The sequence below is a fragment of the Psammomys obesus genome, unplaced genomic scaffold (genome assembly GCF_907164565.1).
Source record: "Psammomys obesus unplaced genomic scaffold, mPsaObe1.curated_primary_1811, whole genome shotgun sequence".
Taxonomy (NCBI): domain Eukaryota; kingdom Metazoa; phylum Chordata; class Mammalia; order Rodentia; family Muridae; genus Psammomys; species Psammomys obesus.
Genome location: NW_026585742.1, coordinates 7,679,993 through 7,699,438, shown reverse-complemented (window position 1 = coordinate 7,699,438; position 19,446 = coordinate 7,679,993). Strand labels below are relative to the sequence as shown.

The 19,446-nt window shown below is 34.3% G+C and overlaps 1 protein-coding gene across 1 annotated transcript in view; it reads right to left on the bottom strand.

The window, feature by feature from the left end:
* Top2b (DNA topoisomerase II beta) overlaps nucleotides 1–19,446 on the bottom strand; it is a gene marked incomplete at its 5' end in the record, with an annotated part of 63,395 nt that overhangs the window by 30,505 nt on the left and 13,444 nt on the right. Inside the window, 9 exon segments of the mRNA XM_055599068.1 lie at nucleotides 133–270; nucleotides 355–456; nucleotides 2,646–2,819; nucleotides 5,156–5,368; nucleotides 5,971–6,068; nucleotides 7,092–7,237; nucleotides 13,834–13,897; nucleotides 15,216–15,306; nucleotides 16,497–16,652. Of these exon segments, the coding sequence (XP_055455043.1) occupies nucleotides 133–270; nucleotides 355–456; nucleotides 2,646–2,819; nucleotides 5,156–5,368; nucleotides 5,971–6,068; nucleotides 7,092–7,237; nucleotides 13,834–13,897; nucleotides 15,216–15,306; nucleotides 16,497–16,652 (1,182 nt within the window).

The following is a 19,446-nucleotide window of genomic DNA, read 5'->3' as shown; positions in this document are numbered from 1 at the left end:
TTTATGCTTGACAAAAACAGTAATTGAGTAAAACAATGTGGTCTATATTTTTCAAATTAACAGAATGAAACACATTAAGCCTATTTTCTCCATTCTCAATAACTCAAGAAAAATAATACAAATTTAACTTACTGCTTTAAAAAACTTTTCTGACAGCTGGCATTTGGACCCAAAACTTTTGGGCTGCAGAGTCATATTTTCCTTAGTTTGAGAATCAAAGGTTGGATTTTCAATAAGACAATTAATAAAAACCCATATGTGGTTTTTAACCTGTGAAAAACACAACAAAAATAATCAGCATCAAAACAGGCATGCTGTGGTAACTCGGTGAAACACTTTAAAAGCGTCACTTACTTGAAATGGCTTCACTGACACACCAGCTTTGTTCTTTTTCTTAACTACTTCAATCAGTTTACCAACAACTTGATCTACTACATAATCCACATGCCGTCCACCCTGCAGAGGAAGAAGTACAGAATACACAATCTAAAGGATCCAAAAACTTGGTAGTCTCAGTATGACTACTTTCTAGAGGAGTATGAGTCTGAAAGTGATAGTAAGGATTTAAAAAGATCACCATGTCAATGAACTATCTGTTGTAATTTTTTCCTCTTTCTACATCTAACACCAGATCTACAGAGTCTCCTTATATTCAAAGCCAGTCCTCTGATTATCTGAGCACCAAGTGAACATTCAATAATGTAAGTGACATGACTCAGTTCACACAGATACCACATACTGACAATGATGCAGTCCCTCAGGATTGCTTTCAACTTTCAAGTTCCCCTGAGCTTCCTATCCAACTGTATAAACAGAAGAATCCCATGTCCCCACTGAGATTTGACAATTTGGTAAGATGGTTCACAGAAGTCAGAAACATATTTCACTTTCCTTTAACAGTTTATCATTAATGACAAATTAGTTTTCCCCAAGAGTGTCTCATTAAGTATATAAAGCACTCTTAGGGCAGGCCCCATGCCCAGCAGTAGATGGCTAACACAGAACAAACCCAATGGCATTTTTGGAGGGTCTTCTTTTTTATTTTCACATTAAAGGTCTTTTGTATATATATTATAATTTCCAATTTTGTGGGATTTCTTTATGTGTGAATGTGTGTGTCTGCATCTATATGTGTTTCTTGTGCTTTTTCTTTGGCTCTTTTTCTTTTATTTGCTTTATCCTATTCCAGTTTGTTCAGTTTTATTTTATCATATTTTATTATTATTTTTAAAGAGAGAGAAAGAAAGAGATGTGGGTTAGGGTGGAAGGAGAAGTGGGAGGATCTAGATTGAGTTGGAAGAGAAAAACTGTAATCAGAATATATTGTAAGAAAAAAATCCATTTCAATTTAAAAAAATTAACAACAACAAAGGTAGAATTCATGAAAAGCCAAATGGGTGATGTGTATAGGATAAGTACAGGGAAAGAGAAGTCCATTGTAGCTTCCTGATCTCCAGAAATACTACCCTCTCTCCTAACACTACAGTGGACTTTACCTGGCATTTCTCTGAACCACTGCTTATAGGTTCTGCTTGGCTGGTTTTTGTTGCATGCAAGAGTGTGCTACATCCCCTGTCCCTTCCCTCCTCCCCCACATGCATGCACCATGTGGACTCAGTTCCAACCAATGAAACTTTAGCAATTACCTATTGAGTGGTTCTTTACGAAAAACTATTATATTCCTGACCAAAAGATGGCGATTTAGCTTAATAATATGTTCCTCTCCCTAGAACTTGGAACTAAGGTATAGAGTTACACTATTGTTTGAGGACAGGAGACAAAGCCACATGTCATGTATGGTAGAAAAGAAAGCCAGGAAAAATAGTGGCACCAGTGGCATTATGGTACCGTATAGTACCAACCTAAAAGTGTCTATCCCTAGTTTCTGAGAGAAATGAGAGAAAAAATTAAAACCTTCAAATAAAGTTTTAAATTACTGTCTAACTAACAGAATGCAGTCATTACTGGATTAAATTTCTGCTGACCAAAAAAAGTGATGTTATATTATTTTTTAAAAAAATGAATGAAAAGAAAAAAAATGTTAAACTTAGAGTCGCAAATTACTGCTTTAAGTTAGTCTATAGTATGTGCTTGCATTATCCACTGCTTTATATGCTCAGTGAATAATCTTTTTAACTTAACTTATTCATTCATTCCTTCACTTTGCAGAGCTGTGGATTAAAGTCAGAGCCTCAGACATACTAAGTGAGCATTCTACTACTAGGCTACACACACAGCCAATATTACCAAGAGCAATATTACTTCGAGCACTCTTACCAATGCTCTAAAGTAAGAATTTTCCTTGACTTTGAAATCCTAAGCCTACAGAAGAGGGTTCAAGCTCCTTAATAGCAAATAGCAAATAACATGTTCCACAACCTGACTCCTCAAAAAGCTCATTTCCTATTATTCTCTACCATACTCTAAAGTCAGAATATAAAATAATAAATCTAATAATCTAAATTTCATAAAATATGTTCAAAATAAACACTAAGCATATTGACTTCTCAATGTATATTTCAATAATTTTAATAGTTATTTGATAAAATAACTTCCATTTTAATGAGTCAATTTTAACATAACAAAGCCAGATGATTTTGTTGTTTTTGTTTATTTCATTTTTTAAAGTGCTGTTGGACACTTACTTTTGTAGTTGCAATACTATTCACAAAGCTGATCTGCTGGAAACCTTTTTCACTCAAGGTGAGACAAACATCCCATCTTTCATTTGCAAGTTCATGAATAACTTTGAGAGCTACCCCAGTTTCATCCAATTTGTCTTTCACATAAAGGTCTACATAGCTGCGAAATCCATTTACCTATTAATTTATAAAACAATGAACAATTACTTATAGGTCAAGAGCATAAAATACATGTCATTAGATATTTCTCTTAATTTTATTCTCATTTACCACAACTTTTACCCAAGATGCAAGCCATCATGCATTCCCTTCTTGACCCCAATTCTTAGAGCGTTCATTTGTGTGTGTACTTGATGACAAGATGGCTATTAAGATAAATTATTATAAAGTATTTCATAAAACTAATTTTTTGCAAATGAAAAGCCTTACCTTCCAGTATGAGTTCAGAAAGGAGAAATATTAAAGCAAAAGACATCTATATCCTTATGGAAAAGAGCTAACCAAACAAATTAACAATTTTTCACAAGCCCAGTAAAGAACTGAAACTGTGAAATAACTACCATTTTGAAGTCTAGAAAGTGGCACATACTGAAGAAAATCACAGAATCTCAGTATTTACTTAACCAGAGCAAAAGTTTAATAAAATGGCAAAAGTCTTAAACTAGCTGTTTTAACTAATCAATACTGGAAGAATGCAAGAATGGGAAGCTCCTAAGGGCAATGGTTGGGAGAGGTTCCTACCCCAGCAAGTTTTCTCTCCAGGAATTGCATCAAGTCTCCACATGAAAAAAAGCAAAGACTCATGACCAAACCTTTGGCAGAGTACAGGAAATCATAAGAAAGAAGGGTAGTTAGTCTGATGAGGAAAGGATAGGAGCTCCACAAGGACCAAACATATCTGGGCACAGAGTCTTTTCTGAGACTGACATGCAACCAAGGACCTTGTATGAATGTAACCTAGAACCTCTGCTCAGATGTAGCCTGTGGTAACTCAGTAACCAATTGGTTTCCCATAGTGAGGGGAACAAGGACTATTTCTAACAGGAACTCAATGACTGGCTCTTTGGCCTCCCCACCCCCCAAGGGAGGAGCAGTCCTGTTAGGCCACAGAGGAGAGCTTTGCAGCCAGTCCTGAAGATACCTGATAAAACAGGATCGGATGAATGGGGAGGAGGTTCCCCCTATCAGTGAACTTGGCAAGGGGCACGGTGGAGATGAGGGAGAGAGGGAGGGACTGGGAGGGAATGAGGGATCGGGACAAAGCTGGGATACAGAGTTAATAAAATGTAACTGATAAGAAAAAAATAAAATAAAATAAAAAGAAAATATGCAAAAAAAAAAAAAAAAAAGAAAAGAAAAAAACAGAATGGATTAAGATGTACGTGCATAAACACTCTGAAACCAACCTGAGGGGAACAGGCTCAATGTGCAATCCAAGACTAAGATTTAATCAGACAGCCGTTCCACAAGAAAGGTTAAACAAAATCCTCATGCAGAAGTATAAGATTAAATCAAAAATTAAACTGAGCAAAATGGCACATGTGTGTGATTGCAACTTCTTAGAAGGCTGAGGCAGGAGGATGGCTTCAGTCCAGGAGTCACAGGACAGCCTGGCAACATGGCTACATCATCAAAATAAGAAAGCAACAAACAAGAACAAAAACATATATGTGCAAGCACACATGTTTATATATATATATATATATATATATATATATATATATATATATCAGAAACTGAGAGCTATACTAATATATTTCTTCTGCCTCCTTTTCTTCTCCATATGGTGTTTACAACCTATATAAAGAGTGAATGTCATGGGCTTGGGAGATAATTCAGTGATATAATTTCACTTGCAGTAAAACCATGAGGGCCTGAGTCAAAATCCCCAGAACCAATATAAAACCAAGCATAGCCAAGCATTTGCAACAATGACTACAGAAAAACTGGGGCAGAGGCAGGAGAATCCCTAGAAACTGACAGTCAGCATGCCTACCATATGCTGCACGGTGCAGCAGTGGAAACAACAACAACAAAAACCAACTTGTCTCAAACAAGGACCAATAGCTGGGATTATCCTCTGACCTTCAAATTCAAGCATGGCACATGTACATATGTACACACACACACATACACATAAAATGTCTGATGACAATGACACAAAAAGTGGAAGAGAGAACTGGGGTTAGAGACAAAGTTTTTTAGCTATATGTGAGATATTAAATAAGATGCCTATTGCAAACCCTATGGAAATTACTAAAAAGATTTTCAAAGGATAATAATATGAGATTCATTTTTTTGAATGATCAGAAGACAGAAAAAAAGGAAATATACAAGAAATGGAAATTAGCTAGCAAGCTGACAACTAATAGATCAAAAAATCAATAATAATTTTAAAATATATTCATCTAAACACACCAGTTAAATAAGATCAGGAAATATTTAAAAAGCAAGATACAACTATCTGCAGTCTACAAATAACACTGTTAAATTATTTTATAAAAGACACTTACAGGCAACTTCTTCCCGTTAAACATGACCTTGACCCCTTTACATGAACCAGCCAAATCATATGCTCTTCTGGTCATGAGGGCCACAATGTCCTTGTCAAGTTTTTCCATCTTAAACTTGGATAGATCTGGTTGGAATGTTATACATGTATAATCTTCACCATCAAAATGTTTAATTTTGGCTTCAGAAGTCTTCATCATATTATTCATCCATGTCTTTAAAAGAAAATATATGCAAGTATTTCTTTACTGCTTCTAACTTTCATAATACAGATTTAGCTCACAAAAACATTCATTTACCACATTTATAATTTCCAACCTCACAAAAAAAAACATCTTGAAACTGATTAATATCAAAGTCAAAAATTGTAAATATTACAATTACACAAGGTTGGTAATGAAAATAAACTATATAGCTTTTATACAAAGGCAGTGAATCAATTCTCACATTCAATATTCCCACAGATTTCTATAAAAGTAACCAGACACATTTATATGATAAAATTATTTTGGCATATGTAAAATTCAAAATGCTTTCCCTGCCAACATTTCTTAAATATGAACTTGATGACTCAGTGAGGAATTTTTCAAGCATGCTTAAGTGATTGTATCTGCTAAATAAAGCATCCTGCCTTAAGAGGATGATAAAGAGGCTATATAAAATCTCCTACGCATTCTGGCTTCTCTTTGGTGACCTGCTTAATACTTAGAAAAAAAAAAAACAAAACAGAAAAACTTATACTTAAACTTCTATTATCTAAGCAAAACAATAAAACAACTTTAAAGAAATTTTAAAAATGGACATATCTTTTTCGTACCTGCTTAAAACTATGTTTGTACTCTTTACATGCCGTTTCTACTGTAAACTTTGTACTAAAAATATTACAAAGTTTTGCACCATAACCATTACGGCCCCCTGTAAAACAAATTAAATATGAAGATTTTAGTTAGAGTTATTTTAAAAGAAGTTTATTAACTTACCTATCGTAGGGCAAGTCTGACATAAAACAGTTCTATTTGTTGTATCATTTTATCAATTACTGACTGACTAGTTCTATGTCTAATTTTTTTATATTAAAAATTATTGGGATTTAGTAATACAATAGGTACTATATACCGTACAATGAAATATCATTAAAGGATTTGTGATTCATTACTTCAAATTTTAAGAAAAATAAGTTTCATATCCTGCGGCACAGTAAATCTAGGTGAGTATGAAATCTAAACTTTCTAAAAAAGTCATCTCATTTATATAACTTCTCAGAGCCCTGGACTTATAAGAAGTTATCAACATACTGAAGCAAAATATATATCCAAAGTACTTTATATACAAAGTCTATTTTTCACTCTTGATCTACTTAAGGAAAAAAGTTAAAAGACTATATGCAAGGGCTACAGAGATGGCTCAGCACTTAAGAGCATTTGGGTTCATTCAATTCCCAGCACCCATATAGAGGCTCACAACAATCTGTAATTAGAGATCCAGGAGAGCTAACAAGTTCTTCTGACCTTCGTGGGAACCAGTCACATATGGGTGCAAAAACATACATGTAGGCAAAATACCCATACACATAGAATAAAATAATAAAAAAATTAAAGAACATGTGTGTATATAATAACAGATGGGTAGCATAGTATTGTTATCTAAATCAAAATTCTAACTGCCAATTAGGTCAGAATTTCAGCAATTTTATTCTAAAAGTCTGTATTTTTCAAGCATGCTTAAGTGGTCTTTTAGGCATGCTTTTAAGATGATATAATCAAAACTATACAACCAAAACAGATGATGGATTTTTTAAAAATATTAACTTTAAAGAGGATTTCCTCATAATGAAATGTCACAGGTTTCCTCACATGAGATGTCATAAGAAATAAGAACTTAGAAATTTTATACTAAGAAAAGTGATACTTATTAATCAAAATTCCATTCAGACTTTACCTGTAACTTTTTTCTCATCATCATCATAATTACTCGATGTTAAAAGCTGTCCAAAAATTAAAGCAGGAACATAAACTTTCTCTACTTTGTGTTCTACTACTGGAATGCCTTTCCCATTATTCCAAATGCTTATAATATTAGATTCACTGTAAATACATAAGCAAAATTTAGAACTTAAACTTAAATATTTTAATTTCCACAAAAAGTATTGAACTGTAATATAAATTTGAATGGTTACAAGCAAAATGTAAGTCATTGTCAACTGGAAAACAATGGCATAGCTTGATGAAGACATGTACTTCAGTATTAGAGACATAACTCATATGAGGATCAGTAAGGTCTGCAAGATTTGACCATAAAATTTTAAGAAACCTTTCTCTATCTCCAAGATAAGAGTAAAAATGAGGCACACTTTACAAGAAGCCATTAGGCATGATTTTCTCTGCTGTATTTTGGAAATGCATACATAACCAGTGGCTACTACCATTTTCATTTTCCAACTATCTGCTAGAGCTATACAATATATAGAAAAAGACATAGCAGCCTAAACTGTGTCCCATTTTCAACTTATATTTTGTATGTTGCAAATCATGGTAATAAACAACTTTAAAGGTTTTAAAGTATACAACTATTTCCTAGTCTAAATCTTTTAAATTTTCTATCATAAAATCATTAATTTCTAAGATGAATGATATTAGACAGAGGCTACTAATTAGTAACAGACCCTTGACATAGGCAGTAGCTTAGATAAAAAAAGTTTCACCTACTATCTTGCTTTAGGAAATGTGATAAATAGTCACTCGTGTCTGAGTAAGATTTTCAGAGACACATTTCAAGCCGAATACTAAAAATCAGCTTAAAAAAAGCTAACGACTGCCAAATCAGATTCCAAATTATTCTTAGACACAATGTTTTACAAACACATGTTAGTATTTCAAATGCTATAGTAGTTACCATATATTTAGAAGGATCAATAAAAGCCAAACAATCAGGGCCAGTTAGATGGTTCACCAGATAAAGGTACTTGCCACCCAGACTAGTGATCCACAGGACCTATATGGTGAAGATAGAACAGAACCATCCCCACCCCAGTTGTCCTCCGACCTCTACAAGTGTACACTGGTATGTATTTACATATCATACACACAAATGAATAAAATGTAATAAAAATTTTAAAGATAAAATCAATGTAAGATCTATGGAATAATTAATAAATGAAAAAGTTAAAGAAACTTCCCCAAATCAGCAACAGAGTATCTTTTTTCTTACTGTCCAATTGCATGTCACGTCTCCCAAATATGTCAAATGTTGATGACATTTCTTACTCAGTTCTCCTGATCATTCTCTAGAATTAAATCAAGTCTTACTAAATTAATTTCATATCAGTGTCAATCCTTTATTTCAGTCTAAATGTCAGTCATAGCCAGCTTAAACTAGTAATGGCATACACAGTGATCTCCAATGTAGTCTCCCTATGTAACTGACAGGTTTGCACAGCTTTCTCAAGACCATACACAGTTCCACATTTGCAGTAAGTCAAACTCAAAAGTGCTCTGTTAAAGTCACAGGCCTACTGCCATATTCCTGTGAATAGATACCACCACTTGGTAAGACTCAAACGAATTTTCTTTGGGTTGAATTTTGTTATTCACATCCATTCACAATTCCTTTTTCTTTGTTCATTGGACTTTCTCTTAATTATAACATCTTTTTATTCTTTCCTTTGTCTAGTCAAAGTTTGCCCAAACTTCAAGGGTCGGTTTATATTGCAGGATATTTGATCCCAGTTGTGAACCCCAAGATTGTAAACTGTAAAAACCTGTTTCTTGTTTGGTGTGTCTCAGCCTTGGCACACAACTTTAACCTAAGAGCTTTCTGTAAACAGGGTTAAATAAAGTTAACCCTAGGTCAAGAGGTAGAACAAGCAACCAGCTGACAGGGATTAAACAGAAAGGAGGGACAATGAGAGAAGGATATTTAATACAGCCTGGAGAAGAAGAAAAGCCTTTTGGCGTTTTCCTTCTGGGATGTTGGCTGAGTAGGAAGGTCAGCTGGGTGTTTTCTCTGCCTCTCTGAGCTACTTGGCTTTCACCCTAGCATCTGGCTCCTGAGTCTTCACTGATAAAAATCAAATGATTGGGATTTTCTTTCTTTGGTCTCCACTAACTTTTTAATTAGGTTTTTCTCCGCAATGTAAAAATAGGAAAATAATAATTTTAAAACCCTAAATTGTTATTATGGCCTTCATGAGATGAGATAATCGTTCCCTCCCTGGCAGATAATAATCTTTCTGGAACTACAACTAAACATTAAAGTATATAACCCTTTCACTCTGCCTGTTGGTCTTTCACTTGTGAGTCTTAACACCAAAGGTAAATATAGTAGACACTAGGAGCAAAGGCCATGCATCGCACTACTTTTTTGTTTGTTTTTAGACTTCCAAACAGTACTAGCTTGGGTTTAAAACCTATAGTCTGTTAAGTACTGATTTTATAAGAAAAGTTCACAGAATACAAAACTGAGTCATTCACACTAAACAACTTGAGTTCCATTCCTGGGATCCATATAGTGTAGGACAGAACTGATCCCACACATTGCCTTCTCAGCTCCACATGTGCTATGGCGATCCCAACACACACACTCTCTCTCCTTTCTCTTTCACTTTCTCTGTTCTTTCTCTCTCTTCTCTCTCACTTTCTTTCCCTCTTCTCTTACTTGCTCTATTCCTTTCTCTCTCTAAATCAAAGTAGAAAAGTATGATGTAGGGCTGGAGAGATGGCTTAGCAGTTAAAAGCACTGCCTGCTCTTCCAAAGGTCCTGAGTTCAATTCCCAGCAATCACATGGTGGCTCACAACCATCTATGTCGGGATCTGATACCCTCTTCTGGTGTGTAGGTGTACATGCCGATAGAACACTCATGTATGTAAAATAAAAAAATAAAATCTTTAAAAAAAAGAAAAGTATGGTGTAAACAGAGAAAAATGGAAAGTTACAGATCTTTAAAACACTTTCAAATGTTTTTACCTGCTTTGCATACACTGTATATAATTGGTTTAATTATTCATTATCATTCATCATAATTTCAAAAAATTTAAATTTGGTACTTCCTATTTTCAGTAAGCCTATACATCATTCAAACTGGTTTCTAAAAAGTTTCTAAGAACAGTTTGAATAAGCTAAAAAGTGTATTCTAAAACATGTTAAGTATTACTTGAAAGTTATAGTTTTAAGCTTTCAACTACAAATAAGCATCAATCTTTGGGCTAAAGAAATAGTCAAAACTCTAGTCAATGTGCTTCCCACAGTCTTCTGTTCTAGTGCTGAGGTACAAACCTACAGCCCCCCACATTGTAAGCTTATACTACCACTGAGCTACAGTCCTAGTCCTGTTTGTTTGATTTTTAATCAGACAGATGCCAGAAAATGAGTTGTTTCAATACTATCCATCCAATATATAATAATCTTTAAACTCCCCTATAGGTTGTGATGAATTCTCTAACTTCTGGAATAGCTGTCACACTACTGGTAGCATGTCTCACTACTGATCTATTTCTACACCTTTTACAATTGACATTTTCTTCCATCATAGAATACTTTGGGGAAGCACAACAAAAGTTAAGCCAAATAGTATAACTATTGAATATTATCTTCTTCTTCCCACAAGACATTCTCAGGCACATATACACAAAGAAATTTTAAAAGAAACTGCTAAATAAAAATGTTAAGTTCATGTCAAAGACAGCTCCTGCTTCCCCTTCCCCCTTACTAGAGAACACACTTGGAAACTGGGCAGTCTAATAGGCTTCCTCTGAGCAGAGGGTCTAGGTCCTCTCCATGCATGGTTGGAGTGTAGGGACCCCTGAGCCCAGGTGTTTTGGCTCTGCTGGTCTTCTTGTGGACCTCCTGTCCCCTCCAGGTCTTTCTATCTCCCTCTTCTTCCATAAGATTTCTTGTGCTCTGCCCAAAGTTTGGCTATGAGTCTCAGTATCTCCTTCAATACCCTGATGGGTAGAGTCTTTCAGAGGCCCCCTGTGAAAAGCTCCTGTCATGTTCTTGTCTTCTCCTACTTCAGATGTCTATCCTATTTGCCCTTGCGAATGAGGTTTCAGTCTCTTCCCTAAGATCCTCCTTGTTGTTTAGCTTCTTTAGGACTATAGATTTTAGTATGTTTTATCCTGTATTATATGGTTAATATCCACTTATAAGTAAGTATATACCATATGTGTCTTTCTGCTTCTGGGTTACCTCATTGAGGATGATCTTTTCTTAGTTCCCACCATCTGCTGGCTCTTTGATCCCCTGCCCCTAGGCCACAGAGAAAGCTGATGCAGCTAGCCCTGATGAGAGCTGATAGACTAGGGTCAGACAGAAGGGGAGGAGGTCCTTCCCTATCAGTGGACTAAAGAAGGGGAATGGGGGGAGAAAAAGGGTAGGACTGGGAGGAGACTAAGGAGAGGGCTACAGCTGGGATGCAAAGTGAATAAATTTAGATAGATAGATAGATAGATAGATAGATAGATAGATAGATAGATAGAATGTTAGGTACAAGTAAAAAAAAAAAAATGAAGAAAATGTGGCCAGAAACAGCATACCACCCCCCACCCCATGTGAATTCTGCTTTAGAATGATTTCTTAAATTAGAAACTGAAGTAAAAATTGTAACTCTGAAATAAAATTCACTTCAATAAAAACATAAACATACTTATACTATATAAACATCTATGGTTTATATAGTAAAAAAGATAACCTTATGATAGGAAATGCATAAAGCTAAAATGTTACAGTTAAAACACAAAACAAATTTAAAACTCTACAACTTCTAACAAAACGTTTGTTTCAAATTTTAACTATATGCTAAACTCCAGAATGAGAAAAAAATTCCATAACTTGAATCAATGACTTTATAAACAAAATGAAAATCAAGAAGTAAAAAGTACATCCTTGACCATTTTTCCTTAAAGCATTTTCTAGAAGCCAGGTATGGTGGTGCATGCCTGTAATCTTAACACTCAGGCAGGCAGAGGCAGAAGGATCTCTGTGAGTTCGAGGCCAGCCTGGTCTACAAAGTGAATCCAGGAAAGCCAAGGCTACATAGAGAAACCCTGTCTCGAAAAAAACAAAGACTTTTCTAGAAGTGGTAATTAGAATAAGACGATGATAAATAAATACTGACATAATAATCACTAAAAGCCAAATAAATCTACATATACATCTCACTTGTGTCCACATAAGAATCTGGATTACAAGGGAGTTAAAACAAAGTGTTTTTTAAACATAATGGGAAAAAAAAGAAAAAATGTGGAATGTCTTCTGTCATGTGCAGAATCTAAATTTAAACACACATACAGAAAATCAGAAGAGTAGAGGTGAAGTTAAATATGAGCAAGTTACAATGATATGCATGTATAAAAATGTCACAGTGAAACTCATTATTTTGTGACTAACTAAAAACATGAATAAAAAGTTATAAAAGAGAATTGCTGTACGGATAATATAGTAAGTTGGTAACAACTCCCTTTCTTTTCACTTTGTTGAGATTACATATGCCATTTTTAAATGCAACAGTAATAATTTTAAGAATTAACACAAAAGAACTAAACAATAGCAACTATGTCCATCAAAGATGGACTGCAAAGCTGAGGATAGTGGCACATTCTCAGCCAAGGTAGAAAGATGATAAATTTTAGGCCAGTCTGGATGATCCTACTACAGCAAACAAGCAAAATGCATTTAAGAAAAGCCACATTTCCCTTTGTTTTTTTACCACAATCATTTAATTCTAAATTTTATACAAGCTTACAGATAATTAATCAATATATATCACTCCTTACTCTTCAGAAAAAAATATAAAGGTTATTTATTGTATTTAACTGATAATTTCATAAACAAGAAAGAAAAATAATTATGACAGCTTAAATTTCCTTGAATAATTTCAGTGTAAGTTTTAACTTATAAGTACCTGTATACTTAATTATATAGTCTTTAGACTATATTATCTATAAAAATTGAGAAAATAAAATTCACAAACTTCAATAGCATAGATACATGGAAATATTTTGTAAATTTGCAATTAATTTCATGGTACAACCAAATACTAATTATTTTTGTTTTATATTTCTATTATATCATTAATCTTAGCTATGACCTCAGAAATTAAATTACTGACAGTAAGACTTAATGGCTAAACTTCTGTGTTTATTAGAGAAACACCTTAATTATACTAAATCACTACTGACTTTAAAAGGTATAAAGCTTTCATCAAAGGCATGAAGAAAACAAGTATTTTATTAAAACTATTGAATATTCTCACTTAACTTCTTCCATATACATCTTTCTAAACAAAATCATCACAGTGAAATCTAACTAGCCAAACATGTGGTAAGCATTCTATAATACCCAGCAGGCTTCAATTTATTAACTAAGACATATATAATGGAAAGAGCCAAATTCTAGTCATGAAGAATAAATTTATCCCAGAATAACACTAACAGTCTCGGCCTCATGTCCTGAAGAAAAATAAGAAGAAAAGATGGATGACTGCTCTAGCAACTAAAGTGGTTAAGGAAGTACTTTCTGAGGAAATCGACATAATAAAAGAGTGAAAAGAAAAAATAACCAAGTCCAAAAAAAGGAAAACAACAAAGCTGTAAAACCATATACAATACACATTTATTCATAAATTGAGAATTGCCTGAATAAAACAACTTAGCATAAAAGAAATTAAACTTGAAATATACTTACGGATCAATAGAAACCTTAATACAGGTCATGTTCTTATCCCTCTGCTTATTGTCAGCAGCATTAACTACAAAATTAAATAGCACAATGAGAAATAAAGCATACAGGATTATATCAACTTATGAGCACAACTATATGTGCACCCCAGCTTAGTAGTAACATCAGCAAGTGGTGACAGTCGATCACTATTAACTTCAACTATAAAAATATTGTTTTCTAAATAAAGCTAAGTTTTACTCAGTAATTCCAAATTACTGTTATGCTACAGGAAAACACAAACACACACACACACCCCCAAGGCAGGGGGTGTTCACTGACCTACAAATATAAAAAAGAGCAAAAACATCTACATATAACCCCATCCAAGCTAAAACATTTGGTTTACTTTACATCTTGGTGACAAATAGTTACCTTTTCTTAATCTCCTTCAATAAACTAATAATTTTATATAGAGTAAACTAGTTATTTTTGAACTTAAGTCTATAATGCCCTTTATGATTTAAAATTTAAAGCCCTTATGTTCTTAAACTGATTATAAAGATACTTTTTCTTTATAAAATCAGTGTCACCAAAAATTACAAACATAAACATTCAGCTTCCAGATTAAAAGCTCATGTAAAAGCCTAAAATAGGCGCATCCAGTCTGAGACCAGAATGTAAATGCAAAGCATAACCAGGTATACTCCATCACTTTCTCCAAGGACTTACAGAAAGAAGCTAAGAGATCTACACAATCACAGTCTAAGAAACCTCAAACAACATTAATGAGGCAAGCAGAGAATGTCTAGATAGTCTAAGGCTAAAGACATTTACAGAGCATAAGCACTGTCTGAGTCAATAAGGCATAGCCACTTCATTGTAATGGTATTAATGAATTGAGAAGAGAGCAGAGCTTACTAAACTAAGCTGCTCAATAGGAATACCTAACCAGTGGGTAAGAAAAACTTTAATTTCCATGTCCAATCTCCAACTCACACAATCTGCCAAGTTAAGGACTTGTCCCTATGTAACATGCTCCCCAAGTAACCCTGATGGTAATAAACCCCAGATGAGAGCACACATGAGAGTAAAGGTTTTCTATGGGGTTACAAATGCAACACGCTAACTTCAACACATGAACAAACATAAGCAAAATGCTAAAAAGCAAACAAATATAAAACTATTGCAGCTGGGTGTCAATTTTCCAATGAACATACTTAATACATATGTTTTATATATGTGTGTGTGTGTGTGTGTGTGTGTGTGTGTGTGTGTGTGTGTGTATCAACAAAACCCAGCAAAATATTTATTTTTTAAATTATACTGCAAAACTTGCTTGATACGAGCTGGGCCAATACTCTGACATTAGTAGAAACACATGCATTACATCCTAAGTAAGTACTCACCCAAAATTTCATCAAAGATCTTGTATAAGCCTGGAACAAAGGTAACCTCTCTGCAGTTCATTCCTACATCTTCATCATACACCCACATTAACTGTGTTAAGAGAATGATTTCAAAACACATTTTACAACATAAATCCCCAACTCCAATTTTACACAGCATGAACCCCCACTGTCAACAAGATATGGTGGTTCGTATCTGTAATCTAAACACTCAGAGGAAGATGAGAAAAGAGAACTGCTACAATTTGAGGTCAAATCTGGGCTACAAGTGAGTTCACCGCTAGCCAGAATTACAAAGTGAAACCCGGTCTCAAGAAAAAGAAATTAACAAAAATCCATATTTTAATTTACTCTATTTAAAACGGCCTTTCAAAGTAAAGCTCAAGTCAAATTCAGTAGTCACACTGAACTTAAGTAACTAAAATGGAAAGTTGTTCACTTTGTAATGCTTATATTTTATTCACACATAGGCCAGCTTTAATATAAGGCTGTAACTCAGTAATAGTTTATGTTTAACCATGTGTAAGACCCTGAGCTCATTCCCAGTGCCCAAAAAAAACACCTTTGATTTCAGTCTCTCTACCAGTTACATAAAGCAGAGGTTAGCAGTCCTAATTCTAACTGTTCTACAGCATATGGGGACCCCAAAACAAGTCCCTAAGGTCTAGGGATTACTGTTTTTCTGTCAAGAATTAAAAATCACTAGAAACAGTATCTACGTAATATTTAAAACTACAAAAAACATCTATTTATTTTATACTTTCACTTCATTCTTTAGAATAAATAGCACAGAATAAAACAGTAGAAGCCTGACTTTGGGCTTCCCAAAATTGTTAGAATCAAACAGAATAATATATGTAAGCCAAGTCCACAGTAAGCATAGTCAATTCTAGAATGTGCCACTATTAAAGTAAACCACTGAATACACTGTGTTGAACTTTAAAAAAAAAAATCTTACGGCACCATTATATTCTACGCTCCTGTATTCTGGTGTACTTATCTCCATAACGTAATGAACAGACTTTCATTTCTCCTGGATCTCTCTCAGGATTCACTTTTGTTTTGTTTTGTTTTGTTTTGTTTTTCTTTTAGTATGAGTTTCAGGCCCAGATTCCTGTGCACTGTGAGCTACATCCTTAGCTTCTCTTACCCTTCTTAATCATGATCACAGACAGACATGAAATCACAGACTTACAAACTACATAACCATAATTGTATTAAAATATTTTAAAAGAAGATATGCATATTCCCTAATATTAATCAATTTTAGCAAGTAATTACCTGTGTCAGTGGTTCCACTGATCCAATGTATGTATCAGGACGAAGGAGAATATGTTCAAGTTGGGTCTTCTTCTGGTATACTCTCTCAACAGACAACTTTTTTGAAGAATCATTTTTGTTTGCTGTTTCCAACTCTTCTTTCTTTGCAGCATTGTTCTGATCAAAAAAAGTCTAACTTAACCAAAAAAATCAAATTTAAATATCTTACACCAAAGGACAAACTCACTAATGTTCAAGTCCTAAAGTTCACTGTTACCTACTACTAGCAGTTGGACTGTCTTAAAATTATCAGAATTAGTAGAATTCTGACCTCATCTCTCTAAGATGTCAACCTAATGGTTTGTGTTCGAGATTTCCCAAAAGATTCAGGTTACAGACAGTTTACAGAATCATAATAAGACATGAGTGGCTTTGAGGGTCACACAAAGCAGCCTATATAGTTAGTAAATACAATATGGCCAAGACTACCATGGTTATAAAGTCCTCAAGCTGCTCATATTAGTAGATCATGTCAATTTCAGTTCAGGGTCACCCAATACTGAAGCAACTACTGATTCATTCCTCTGCATGTTCCAAGAATATAGTCCTAGGTGAAGGTAAGGGTAACCATTCCTATAACAGCTGAGAACCAAATCAAACTTCCAAGTCTAAAGACTTCCTCATCTTCCTCACAGCAATAGAGCATTTCCTTCCAGATTCCCCAATACTGACTAATATGCCATCTCTCTAATAAAGGGATTAAAATGACCTATTTTCAGTTTCTTAACATAAGCATAACACCATGTTTTACTTCTTTAAAATGTCATTACATATGTTAAAAAATGAAAATGCATGCCCTGTAAGTAATATAAACAAAAATCAGACTTGTAAAAGAAAAACCTTATGGGAATTTCAAGGCCATGAATTTATATAACATTAAAAGCATTTAATAATGTTTCAAATAATAATTTTACTGATTTTTGCTATATTCATATTTTCTTTCATTTATACACTTACTCATTAATAGTGCCAATTTACTTAAAAGTAGTATTCTACAAAATAATTATTCCACAATGTTTTTATATTCAATTTTTGGCAAGAGTTTGATGCACTCATTAGCCAGAAAGATAAACTATATTTTTAAAATATCAGTTCCCAAATTACTAATAAGGTTTTCTGCTGTTATGATGTTTTTAGAAATAAACTATTTTTAAGATGGGCACTGTGATAGTTAATGTCAATTTTATGGGATGTAGAATAACTTAGAGGACAAAACTTGTGGTTGTGTCTGTGAAAATGTTTCAAAAACAGTTTAACAAAAATGGAAAAAAGCTACCCTGAATGTCACAAGACTACACAACATAAATAGAATAAAAGGGGAAAAAAAAAAAACAACAACAAGGAATTCACCAGTACTCATCCCCTTGCTTCCTGAATGCATATGTAATATGATCAGCTCACTAGTATGTCCTGCTACCACAGTTAGAGGCATTCTCATGCCATATCTAACCCTCTGAACTGCCCAAGTTAGCCCCATTTTACCCTAGTTTTAAAACTAAGTTCCTGTAGTGGCAAACAATCTCATGCAGCTTCATCTACTGTTTCCGAAGATCCGTTGTTTTACCACATAAAACAAACTGCTTTAATCTACTGAACTGAACCCTCCAAATGTAAATCAAAAATCTCCTTCTTCAAGTTACTTTCTGAGTTATTTTATCAGAGCAATGAGAGAAGTAATAACTAATACAGGTTTTCAGAATAGTTAGAACAAAGATCATAATTACTAAAATTATTATCTAAGTACTTTAAAATGACAGACCTATCGAATCAAAGGGAGGTGATTTTCTATCAACAATTTAGAAAGGCATCTCAAAGTATGTGATCATTGGCATAAAGGTTGCAAACCTATTACAAGCACATAGGAAAAATATTTCCCATAAAGTAGACTTCTCTAAAACAAACAGCACAACAACAAAATTTTCAAGATTAAATCAATCTGAAGTTAGTGTATACCTAATTTAGATTTCAAAACTGGTCTTAGGAGTTTTTGCTAAGCTGAATTGGCATCCGGAGATGGACAGCAGGGATAATGCCCTGCCTCATACCATTTTCAACAACTTAACCACATTCCTGCACCTTCCTAACAAATGGTTGCCACCTCACTCCCCCTTCTACCTACTCCCCAATGGCTATAAGAGAAAAAGAAATGGGGAATCTACTATATTCTTATCAAATTCAAATAATTATCATTCTTTAAAAAATGATACCATAGAAATCAGAATACATAGTATAATGTCAACAATACTGAAGATTAAGAAACTCCAAACTCCTTTCCCTATAGAAACATAGATTAAACTGTAATATATGAACCCTTCAGCCTTGGAAGAAGTCCAGAAACTGCTTAAAAGGTCTTGTCCCTTGGATGATGAATATAAAACCTCACATAAGCCCACAACCCTTCTCAAGAAGACAGGGAAGAAATAAGCTTCTGTCCGAGTGGACCTCCATAGGAAAGACAGAAGTGCTAACAGAGGGACTGTTTGCTGTCTTTTTTGAATCTAAGCAAGCACTGGCAAGAAAAGTTGCTAAACTGGGAACCACTGAGAACAAAGGAAATGAAAATAATTTGGTCTAGCACCCACAGCCTGTAGTTCTAGGCATAGACATTAGGTGGAGCTCGAGTACCATGGCTTATCACAGAATGTGTGCGAGTAGACACAGCAGGGCATCGGAGACACCACAGACTGTCCCCCAAGTATAGATACAGACAAAGCTCTGCAGTGAACAAGCTCAAAGATGCCACATCCCTGAAAAATGTTTGCAAAGTCTCCTGATGGTCTAGATGGACTAACCAGTTAGAGAAACTGCCCAGAATAGAGGTAGCTAAGCTAACCCTAACTTTGAGAGAAAGACAAAGAAAAGGGGAAGAAGAAGAAGAAGAAGAAGAAGAAGAAGAAGAAGAAGAAGAAGA